General features: G+C 42.4%; 1 protein-coding gene across 1 annotated transcript in view; it reads left to right on the top strand.

Moving 5' to 3' along the window:
- The window catches only part of CTPS2 (CTP synthase 2), a 113,907-nt gene that overhangs the window by 99,589 nt on the left and 1,993 nt on the right, over positions 1 to 12,325 (top strand). Inside the window, exon 16 of the mRNA XM_032756631.2 lies at positions 11,415 to 11,525. Within this exon, the coding sequence (XP_032612522.1) occupies positions 11,415 to 11,484 (70 nt within the window). The 3' untranslated portion in view covers positions 11,485 to 11,525. The remainder of the gene's footprint in view (positions 1 to 11,414; positions 11,526 to 12,325) is intronic.

Genomic DNA, 12,325 nt, shown 5'->3' with positions numbered 1-12,325 from the left:
GGACTACAGGCGCCCGCCACCACGCCCGGCTAATTTTTTGTATTTTTTAGTAGAGACGGGGTTTCACCGTGGTCTCGATCTCCTGACCTCGTGATCCGCCCGCCTCGGCCTCCCAAAGTGCTGGGATTACAAGCGTGAGCCACCGCGCCCGGCCCTAACATCTTTCCTTATGGGAAGATTATATAAATAATAACCCCTGTGTTTTCCTCTAGCATTTTTATGGTTTCAATTTCATAGTTTAAATCTATAATCTATATGGATTTTATTTTCAGTGAAACCTGTGAGGTTGGGATTTGGCTCCCTACTTCCCTGCCAAATTGTCAACGAGTTGAGTAATTTGACTTTGTTTCAGGGATTTCTATTTTGTTCCATTGATGATTTTATCTGTCACACCTGAACCTTTACCATCCTTTTCATTTTCATAGCATTATTATAAATCAGGACCTTATCGCTCCTACTCCCACCATTATTAACATTTTTTAATGTATTTTGCTATTCCTCTAGGCAAACTGTTATTTATTTATTATTTTCTTAGAGACAAGGTCTGGCTCTGTCACCCAGGTTGGAGTGCAGTGGCACAATCATAGCTCACTGCAGCCTTGAACTCCTAGGCTCAAGAAATCCTCCTGCCTCAGTCTCCCAATTAGCTAGGACTACAGGCACACACCACCATGCCTGGCTAATTTTTTTAATTTATTATTTTGTAGAGACAAGATCTTCCATTTTTAAGTAACAAGAGAAGGATCAGAGTCTAAAGTTCATAGATTGTTTTCTGGCATGTGTGTCTCTGTGGCTGCCTGCAAGGCTCTTGGGAGCAATCACTACACACCAAGTTTAGGCACAACTTCCAGTTTTTGTCAGATCAGAGTAAAACTCTCTTCCTTGGACAGTGCTTGATGTATATCAGAAAGCAAAAACTTAGATGGGGTTCAGTTTGCAGTTCACAGAAATGCAGCTTTTTGGGAAACATATTTTTAAGTATAAAATCAGAATCTTGAGTCATTTGAGTAGCATTTTATTCTAGTTTTGGAACTTTGGATTCCATGTCTCCATCCAGCAATTACTGTCTCTTGTGCAGATAAATCACCTTTTTGTGGCAAACCAGGAAGCAGGGTGGTACAAAAACAACAGGAGGGAAAGGTACTCAGTGATTCACTGTATTTGCTTGACTGTTTCAGACCAAACCCAAAAGCCGAAACTACTTTGTAATAAGAGAGTCTTTAAAGGAAGTACACACCTGAAGCCGGTTCCTTCCATTTCCTCTTTCCTTTGTGTGCCCCTAGGATCTAAGTCCATTCTCTCCTCTATGCTTAGCCCTTCCCTCTATATTTGTTGAGTCCTGGCAACAGTCAGCGTGAGAAGGAACCCATTTCATTCACCATTGTCTCTTGGTCTCTCTTCTGTGACAATATATTGGGGTTTTCCTGCTAAGTAACATGCTGACTTCTAGCCTGGGATGGTTTTGTTTTCTGTTGACTTCTACATGTAGCATTACAGAAAATTTAGAAAAGAGAGAAAAAAAAAAAGCACCCACAAACCCACCAGCCTAACATAATTACTGTGCTCATTTTCAAATATTTCCTATGAGCCTATACCTGTATATGATTCTGTGGTTGTAATAATAATAGTGAGTGTATCTATCTATCTATATAGATAGATACACACACCCCCCCCAAACTCTTTTATTTTGAAAACTTGCAAACCTACAGAAAAGATGAAAGAGTGATACAGTGATGGTCTGGAGATCTCCTTTGCAAAGGAACATTTTTCTCCATTTTCTTTTTCTTTTATTTATTTATTTGTTTATTTATTTATTTATTTATTCATTTTTGAGACAAGTCTCCCTCTGTCGCCCAGGCTTGAATGCAGTGGCGTGATCTCGGCTCACTGCAATCTCCGCCTCCTGGGTTCAAGCAATTCTCTGCCTCAGCCTCCCGAGTGGCTGGGATTACAGGTGCCCGCCACCATGCCCGGCTGATTTTTTTGTATTTTTAGTAGAGATGGGGTTTCACCATCTTGGCCAGGCTGGTCTTGAACTCCTGACCTCGTGATCCACTCGCCTCGGCCTCCCAAAGTGCTGGGATTACAGGCGTGAGCCACCGCGCCCGGCCATTTTGGTTTTTAAATACCAAAAATTTGAAATGAACTAGGGCTCCTGGAAGTAATGGTTGATTCCAGGGCTGGGGCAGGAAAAGTACAAGATGATCCTGGAACATATTGCTGTATTTAAAGCAAGGAACAGCTGAAAATGAATGGGGTATGAGTTTTCCAAGGTCAAAGAAGCCACCTTGAAAGGGCTCCCACTGGCCTTATTTTGGACAATTTGAACATCAAAAAGAACAATGACAGTATTAGATTATAACACATTTCATTTTCTGAAATTCCACGAGTCCATAATAATACTAAGAAAATACAAAAGCAAAGAAAAAAGAAAAGCCAATTAAAAATGTAGACGTCATCTCTGATGTAATAATGGATTCAAATAAGGATCATCAGTGGATGCTAAAGCCACTGGGTGAAATTTGTAAGAAACAGAATATTCATCTGTTTTCAGAATAGCACCATAAATTCTTTATTAATTACAGAAGTTTGTATTTTGAACTTAACACCTCATATGCAATTTTCCAAGTTGCATGAAGTTCATTTTTAATGGCTGCACACTTCACCATTCACTCAACACACCCCCTATGTTTTTTTTTTTTTTGTTTTTTTTTTTGAGACAGAGTCTCGCTCTGTCGCCCAGGCTGGAGTGCAGTGGCGCGATCTCGGCTCACTGCAAGCTCCGCCTCCCGGGTTCACGCCATTCTCCTGCCTCAGCCTCTCCGAGTAGCTGGGACTACAGGCGCCCGCCACCACGCCCGGCTAATTTTTTGTATTTTTAGTAGAGACGGGGTTTCACCGTGGTCTCGATCTCCTGACCTCGTGATCCGCCCGCCTCGGCCTCCCAAAGTGCTGGGATTACAAGCGTGAGCCACCGCGCCCGGCCTACACCCCCTATGTTAAAGCTTATTCTATCCCAGCCACTGTGCTGGGTGCTTGAATAAGTGCTTAAATAAGAACATGTTCCCTGACCTGGGGACTCATCAGGTAGTATAACTGTTCTCTGAATTTTGGGAGGTGACAGACTTCCGAGATTGTGATCAATTTGTGGGCCCACTTCCTGGAAAACTGCCCAAACATACCACTTTGTAGTTTCCTTACATTCATATCCCCAATGCCACCCCCCTCCCCTGCATCCATAGACTTTCTTCTAGGGGTCTTCAGCTACAGACCTTCCCATCCAGGAAAGGGCACAGACCTGCAAGCGCACAGTCCCAGCAGTGTGGGAAATGCTGGCATTAGAGCTTGTTCTCTCTTTCGTGGTTGTACCCAGGGAATGCTCCCAGGTTGCCAGGATTAACTAACATTAATATCTTCCTGCAAGTGGTACCATCACCCACACAGTGTGACCTGGCTGGACTCCCCTGGGAGAAGCTCAGATTCCTTCTCTCTCATCCCCATCGCTCACAGTAAGCAGGTGCTGGCAATTCCTGTTGTTGGAATTCACTCAATCTTTCGTCTATTTTCTGTCATGCTGCAAGGGAGTATGGCCCGGAGTCAGGACTCTAGCTGAGTCAACCGAGTTCAGACTGGCTCTTTTACTTCCCAGCTGGCTGTGACCTTGCTCTTCTGTGCATCGCTGTCTTTATAAAAAGGGGATGGTAATAGTCCCCACTTGACATGGCAGAAATGAAGATTAAGTTTCACACTAAATGTAAAGCACTGAGCGTAGTGCCTGGTCTATGGTAGGAACTTAAACGGGAATTATTATGATGATGCTATTATTATTACTTTTCCTTTAATTCCAGTATCTATCTCTTGCCTACTGCAAAGCCTCCTACTTGGTCTCTCTGCCTTCAGCTTGCTTCCTCCCAATCCATCTTCTGCTGTTGGAATGATCTCCCCACATTATTTTGGAACTTAAAACCCCCCGATGGCTTCCCTTGGTTTATAGGATAAAATGCACACAAATCCGTATGGAACAGCTGGCATTCTCTGAACTCCCCAGAGGGTTTTGCCTGTTGCCTCTTGATATACATTCCTGACCTGCTTAGTGAGAGGGGAATAGGGGTCTATATCCTATTAGAATGGTTGTTCACGGAATCATTAGGTGAACAAGGTGAATCGGAGGTGACAAGGTGGCGAATTGGAGGTGAATTATTAGGTGAATTGCAGGTGAGAGTGGCTCCTCCATTGTTCACAGAGGGTGCATTTCACTCTCCCAGGCATGCTTCTCTTACATTGGGTGGCTCTGCTGTCTCTTGGACTTGGAGAGTAAGGTACTCTTTTCCCTTGCACAAATCCGACATTCTGTTTCCAGCACTGTTTGAAACTTGGAATCACTTTGTTTCAACTTGGAATCACTCTGCTTTTTGACTATTGAGTTGCATGGTTGATGTTGCCAGGGGCCATTCTTGCACCACGTGATGCAAAAATATTTTATTTCTGTGGGGACAATATTGACAAGTAGGGTAGATGCTATGGATTTGACTTCTGGGTCTGCTGCTTATTGAGTAATTATTTCTAAGCCACCACTCCTAAACCTCCTGATCCTCCTCCTTAGGGCCGCTGTGAGGTGGTACTTTATAAACTCAACTGCTATCAAAATGCCACTTTCTCCGCTTTGTTACACTTCAAGCAAAAGTGAACTGAAATTAACAAAAGATTCTATTTTGCTTTCTTTTGAACAGTTCTTTTAAACATTTAAAAAAACCGTTCACCCCTGTGATTGTTTGACTTCAACTCCATACCTTGAGATATTTTTTAGGGTAAATTATTGTTAATGAACCACATTTGAGTACACCTTCCCTTGGGGCGGGATAAATATTGGTTAAAAGGTGCTCCTTTTAACCAGATCATGGTGCACTGCAGTGTGGATGGTGTGGTGCCAGATACGAATGGAATTAATAGTACTACAGACTACCGTGTGCTTTTACCACCCTGCCTGGGTGGTATTCTACTGTTTATTATGAAATATAAAACTCATTCAAAGCAGACTAAGTTTTTGTTCCATTGCTCTTATATTTTATTGCTTCCAGGGGCCCTTTGTGAAGGAAATAAGTATAGTAGTAATACTGCTTTGGGGAAAACTGTGTGCATGACAACCTGTTTTTAAAACACGCTGTTTCACAGGAAACGGATTTTAATATAAAGTATTGTAAGGAACTCATGCATGCTGGGAATCCTAACTATGCCATTAAAATCTTTAAATTCCAACCACCTCTTTCTGTTAATGGAGAAGAAATGGTTTAACAGCTGCCTTGGGGTAGCGTAAAGGTGGACTATATGAGGCATTGCTATACCCTTTCCCTAGCACCTTGGAATATCTGTTTTCTTATGTTGGGAATTTACTGGGAGCCAGAAGTCCTTGACAAGCAAACTTCACTATGACAAACCTTTCATTTGTCAAGAGCCACATGTTGGCCGGTCACAGTGGGTCTGTAATCCCAGCCTATAATCCCAGCACTTTGGGAAGCCGAGGCAGGCGGATCACTTGAGGTCAGGAGTTCAAGACCAGCCTGGCCAACATGGCGAAACCCTGTCTCTACTAAAAATACAAAAATTAGCTGGGCATGGTGGTGCATTCCTGTAATCCCAGCTCCTTGGTGGCTGAGGCACGAGAATCGCTTGAACCTGGGAGGCAGAGGTTGCAGTGAGTCAAGGTCACACCACTGTGCTCTAGACTGGGTGTCAGAGTGAGACTCTGTCTCAAAAGAAAAAAAAAGGGGGGGGGGGGCCTGGGTGTGGTGGCTCACGCCTGTAATTCCAGCACTTTGGGAGGCCCAGGTGGGCGGATCACCTGAGGTTGGGAGTTTGAGACCAGCCTGACCAACATGGAGGAACCCTGTCTCTACTAAAAATACAAAATTAGCCGGGCGTGGTGGCGCATGCCTGTAATCCCAGCTACTCAGGAGGCTGAGGCAGGAGAATCGCTTGAACCCAGGAGGCGAAGACTGTGGTGAGCTGAGATCGCGCCATTGCACTCCAGCCTGGGCAACAAGAGCAAAACTCTGTCTCAAAAAAAAAAAAAAGAAAAAGAAAAGAACTACATGTTGACCATTGTGGTAAAGTCTTGTCAGTATAGTGATTCCTCTGTGTTGCTGCTGGTGATTTTGGTTTTGTCTTGCAAGAAATGGTACCATAAAATACTTTTTAAAAAGAGAGTTTTCATGATTTGGGAGGCACATGCATGCATAAGAGATATTTGCTGTGATTTTCATTAATGGTAGATAGACCTTTAAAAAAAACTTTTGGCGAGGCATGGTGGCTCACACCTGTAATCCCAGTATTTTGAGAGGCTGAGGTGGGAGTATTGCTTTAGTCCGGGAGTTCTAGGCCAGCCTGGGCAACATAGTGAGACCCCATTCCTACAAAAAAAAAAAATAAAATGTTAGCTGGGCATGGTGGCGTGTGCCTGTAGTCCCAGCTACCCGGGAGGCTGAGGTGGGAGGATCGCTTGAGCCCAGAGGTGGAGGCTGCAGTAAGCTGTGATCGTGCCACTGCACTCCAGCCTGGGTGACAGAGCAAGACCCTGTCTCAAAAAAAAATTTTTTTAAGGAAATGACAAGGACCATTGCATGGTGACTGTAGTTTGCTTTTTAAAAATCATTATTCGTTTTTAGATCAGTACTATCCAATATAACTTTCTACACTGATAGAAATGTTCTATAATCTGCACTATCATATATGGTAGGCGCTAGGTGCACATGGCTACTGAGCACTTGCAGTTTGACAGGTGCAAGTGAGGAATGGAATTTTAAATTTTATTTCATTTTAACTGATTTAAATTTAGATAGCCACTGTGGCTTGTGGCTACCATATTGGACAGTGCAGTTTAAAAATTTTCCCCTCTTCTTGGGAGGCCAAAGCAGGCAGATCACTTGAGGTCAGGAGTTTGAGACCAGCCTGGCCAACATGGAGACCCCGTCTCTACTAAAAATATAAAAAATTAGCTGGGCGTGGTGGTGGGTGTCTGTAATCCTAGTTACTCAGGAGGCTGAGACAGGAGAATTGCTTGAACCTGGGAGGCAGAGGTTGTAGTGAGCCCAAATCATGCCACTGCACTCCAGCCTGGGTGACAGAGCGAGACACTATCTTAAATAAATAAATTAATTAAAAATTTCCCCTCTTCAAATGTAACAAGACACATAGGGACATGTCTGTATTTTATGCCACTTCATAAAATTTAACATGCAAGACTGTAATATATGATAATTCTTCCCTGTGAGAAACGTGTGTGTGTGTGTTTGTGTGTATAAAAGATTACTTAAAAAGATAGGTTAGTCCTGAGATAGAGCTGGATATCTTGAATTAAATGAAAATATACCCAGATACATCTAGCTTATGACTTGTTTGTTCTGTGTGAAACAGAAATGAACCCGGCATAGAGTAGTGCTCACAGCACATGTGTAGCACAGAGTGCACTCACATTTTATTGCATGTGCAAGAGCCACTGTTGGTCTGCATTCAGATGACCCACATTTTATTTCTAGCAGTTGTTTTTTATTGGCAGATGAATGTACTAAAATCAGCAAGTTCAGCAGTAACGTATATTTTGATAATTCTGTTCTTGAGTGTCATGGTTTATTTTATTGTCCTACCCCCAGTCTCTGAACATATATGAAAGACAATTAGTGAACCCAGTCATTAACCTTGGAGATGAATAAATTCAAGCTGAACTTCATTTTGTTAAACTCAGCCTGTGCCATTTGGATGTGTTGGCAGAGCTTGGGGCAGACAGCCATCAGATAGGAAATGAGAGCTGTTAGGTTAGAAACAGGCCCGCCCAAGTCCACTTGCTAATGTGGGTAGGAAATTATACTTGGCATAGGAAACAATTCTGAAAATCATACACTTAGCAGTTTTTATTGGTTCTTTATGTTTCCATGACTTTTTGAGGAGATACCAAGTTATGAATATATAACCCCTATCAATAGCAACATCTTATATTTTTATATAGTTTTCAGAGCAAGTTTATACAGTTTCTTTTGACTCTCAAAACATTTTGGTGAGTTTGGAGGTATTATTGCCACTTTTTCTAGACTCAGAAGTCAATGACTTGTCCAAAGGTACATGGCTCATAAATAGTATAACCAGGAGCGTGGGGGGGAAGATATGAGCCCACTGTATTCTTCCCCAGGCTTAGAGATGGGGAAGGAAGTGGGTGCAAGATCTGGCACCCAAGGAAATGAAGTTCCCTCAGTCCTTTGGCCCTTGTCACTTGCGTTAGGGGACATGCCCTAGTGGGTCCTGCTGCCCTACCTGCGGCACAGCTTAAACCCCACCCTGTGCCCCAAGCTAGTATGATGGGGATTCTGGCTTCACCTTGAAGGATCTATGTGCCAAGGAGGTCACTTGAACGTCCTTGACCTTCATTTCATCTCAGATGGGGAGTTGAGTGCAACTTCCAAATCCCCTTTCTTGGCTAATTCTGACACAAAATGTTGCATAGAACCAGGAAGGATTCTCCATTTGAGCAGGGAGAGTGCATGGATAGGATGTATCAGCTTTTTTGGCTGTTGTTTTTGATTTCTCTGAACTAAAGTCTAAGTAGGAGGTATCTTTCTACTTGATTGGTTTTAAGGATATGTTGTTTTATATGTTTATCTAACATATGTTGTCTTTTCTGCTAATTCTGAATCTTCTATCTCCTCTCCTTATTCTAGTGCTCTCCCCCGCCCACCACCTACGCTGTTTTTGTTCAAAAGTCAGAGAAGGAAGTGAGCATGCAAATCAGGAAACAGATTGTCTTTTTGCCTATACAGATTTGTCTGTGATTTTGTTTATTAATATTCACTCATATGTTTAGAGCAAAATCTTTCTTTTCTAGTCTATCAGCATAGGGTTTCTCCAATTGTTCCCTTTCCTAAAAACAAACAAAAAAAAGTAAAATTTCACCTGTTAGGGAATTCAGACTTTTTTTTTTTTTGAGATAGAGTCTTGCTCTGTCGCCCAGGCTGGAGTACAGTGGCGTGATCTCGGCTCATTGCAAGCTCCGCCTCCCGGGTTCATGCCATTCTCTTGCCTCAGCCTCCCGAGTAGCTGGGACTACAGGCGCCCACCACCACACCCGGCTAGTTTTTTGTATTTTTAGTAGAGTTGGGGTTTCACTGTTAGCCAGGATGGTCTCGATCTCCTGACCTCGTGATCCGCCTGCCTTGGCCTCCCAACGTGCTGGGATTACAGGCGTGAGCCACCGCACCTGGACGGGAATTCGGACTTTTATTGCTATAAATCAGCAAAAGTTTGGCCAAGGCTGGGGATGGGTCAGGCATGAAACATTTCCTTGTAATATCATCTCCATAGATCAGTAGAACTCTAGTGGAGTGGATCAGTGTGCTGATTTATTTGGAACTGAGTAAGAGGAACCACAAACAGAGCCCACAGCTCAGAGTGAAAGTTGAGTTGCAGAACTATCTCATGGGGAAGGTGTATTTCTAAGGCAACCCAACCTGGCGATATTTATGTCAATAATTGGTCCTATTTTGAATACTATCTGTGACTCAAGGTAATCAGGGCATTCCATATATTTCTAATTTTGAAATTTGCATAATTGTGAAAATTATTTCTCCAACTCTTGGACCTATGAGAATGTTGGAAGGGAAAACTTTCATGCTCTTGACCTAAAATCATAATGAAAACGTGATCTGAAGGAGATAAGATTTCAAGGCAAGTGTAGAGAGTGCGTTAACATTTTTTATGGCACTGCAGGGTGTTTTCTGGGTCTTGAGCCAATATGCATGTCTTAGTCCTCATGACCACCAAGTTCAAGCTCCTGTGCAATTTGCTGATCATAGATGATTAGTTCCTCTGTAATGAGGAGGCGCTGTGATTCTCAAACACAGAGGCCAGCACAGATCTGGATCTAGGGAGGTGCTGTGGTCCTTAAAACACAGAGCCAAAAGCCAAACTGCAGCTGAGAAGAATTATAGCATTTGGCTAATGTAATCAGGGATACGCAGCTGTGTTCACTGTTCTCTAGTCCTTTCATGTTGCTAGAGGGGAGAAAAGATAGTTTTTCCTCTACCCATCATAGGTTCATGGCCAAGGCCCTGATAACAAAAAAAACAGATTAACAAGCAAAAAGCATACAGTTGGGCACAGCAGCAGGTGCCTATAATCCCAGTTACTTGGAAGGCTGAGGTGGGAGGATCCCTTGAGGCCAGGAGTTGGAGACTAGCCTGGGCAACAGTGAGGCACCACCTCCCCACACTCACACACACACACACACACTCCAGCCCCATTTCTAAAAAAAAAAAAAAAAGAGCGAAAAGCATACAAATTTATTTAATGTAAGTATTATGGGAACCTTCATAAGGAAATGAAGACTCAAAGAAACAGGTAAACTCTGGTGTTTCTAAAACAGACCTGATGAAGAGTAGAGAGTTATAATAGAGCAAAAAGAGTGTGATCTCATGGTAATAGAGCAGGGGAACTTAGCAAGGCCTGTTTATTCAGATTCTTCTCTGGGATCCTGTGTCTTCAGAGATAAGGATGCTTGTTTCCTCTGAGTATGGGGGTTGGGGGTACCCCTCACCTGAGGGCCTTTTGACCTGCTTGAAGAAGGTCAGATAATCCTTCCTGGATGTTACAACCTGCTTCAGTGGGGCAAGGTCAGAGAGAACTTCTTGCACATGCTGTCTCAAATTCCTTCAGCTTCATGCAATGTATACTTGGGGGCTGTTATGGTTAGAGTCATAATAGTCTAGGTCAGGGGTTGACAGACTTTTTCTGTAAGGTTAGAGAGTAAATATGTTAGGCTTATGAGCCATATGCAATATGCCAAGATGCCATATTTTGGGGTAGTGTGTCCTGAACTCCCTCATTGCCAAAGGAAACAGTTGTCATCAGAAGAGTGAAGAATGAGAAAAACAAACTGAAGATGCAGGTAATATCGTATGCTATGTTATTACATTGAAGAACAAATTTACATCAGTAGGAGTAGGACTAAGTGATGCTCAACCTCAGATGGACTGAGGTTTAGGCCCTAGTATGACAAGAGTAGCTTCACAGAAAATAAATAGGTCCATCAACTCAGGCTTTCATTTTAAATCAGTTTGTTAATATAACACCTCTAGTAGAAAGCAAGCAATAGCTAAGGTGGCAGGAAGGCAATCTACTTTCAAGGCTTTTATTAAAGTATAGAAATGATCAGTGGTCTTCAGAAGATTATAAATTTCAGTCTAAATTGAAATGAGTTTTAAAATTTTCTGAATAAGTAACTTCCAGTTTACGATGAAAATAAGTAAAAGAATATTCCTTAGTATTTTCTCTCATACTAAGGGGTTAATATGGAATGTGTTTGAAATTATAAATTGAATAATTATCCAGGTTTTTTTTTATACCTTGCTAAATTAGTTCCTCTTTTAATCTAGTGATAGATACAGTGATGCCAGTGATGACAGCTTTTCAGAGCCAAGGATAGCTGAGTTGGAAATAAGCTGAAACGAATACATGACTGGGAATAATGGGGACTGCCTGTGAGGGTAAGATGGAATCTTCGAGGATTGTTCATTTCTCTCATGGACAAGCTGTCATCTTGGTATAGAGGGGGGTATCATAGGACTTGCCTCACAGGATCTTGCCCCTTTGAGATACTCCCATTTGACTGGCACGGTTAGCAGGACAGGCATGACAGCCCATGACAGAGTGTTTGGGGAAAATGGAATGCACCTTGGGCCAGGACAAAAAAAAAATATATAAGTACACCTATAAATGTATACGTGGGGGCTGTTGTGGTTAGAGTCATAATAGTCTAGGCCAGGGGTTGACAGACTTTTTCTGTAAGGTCAGAGAGTAAATATCTTAGGCTTATGAGCCATGCAGTTCCCACGGCAACTAAATTCTGCTGTTGTAGCAGGAAAGCAACCATAGACAATATGTAAGTGAACAGGCATGGATGTGTTCCAATAAAATTTTATTTACAAAAACAGTTTGCTGATCCCTGGTCTAGGCCAAAGAGCAGATTTCCTTGGATTTGTATAAAATAAAATAAAATAAATTAAAATAGTATTTGATTTCTTTGTAGGGAGATGCAAGAGACATGCTTAGTATCCAAGGGCAGCTTATTTTTCCATTGCTCTATTATGCACTATTAGAATACCAGCCTGGATAGCTTCAGTAAATTTATTCTCAGTGGCAGATAGTGCCTGGATTGCCCTAGGCATTATGGCAGGCCTTGACTTGTATAAGTTGTTCTTTAGCAGAGACAGCAGCTTTTGGAAGACTTGTAAAGAGTTCATTGCTTTCCTGTGAGATCTCTTCATGTTCACCAGGGAATATGCAA

The sequence above is a fragment of the Hylobates moloch genome, unplaced genomic scaffold (genome assembly GCF_009828535.3).
Source record: "Hylobates moloch isolate HMO894 unplaced genomic scaffold, HMol_V3 SCAFFOLD_7, whole genome shotgun sequence".
NCBI lineage: Eukaryota > Metazoa > Chordata > Mammalia > Primates > Hylobatidae > Hylobates > Hylobates moloch.
The sequence above is the reverse complement of the archived record's forward strand: the minus strand, read 5'-3'. Positions and strand labels throughout refer to the sequence as shown.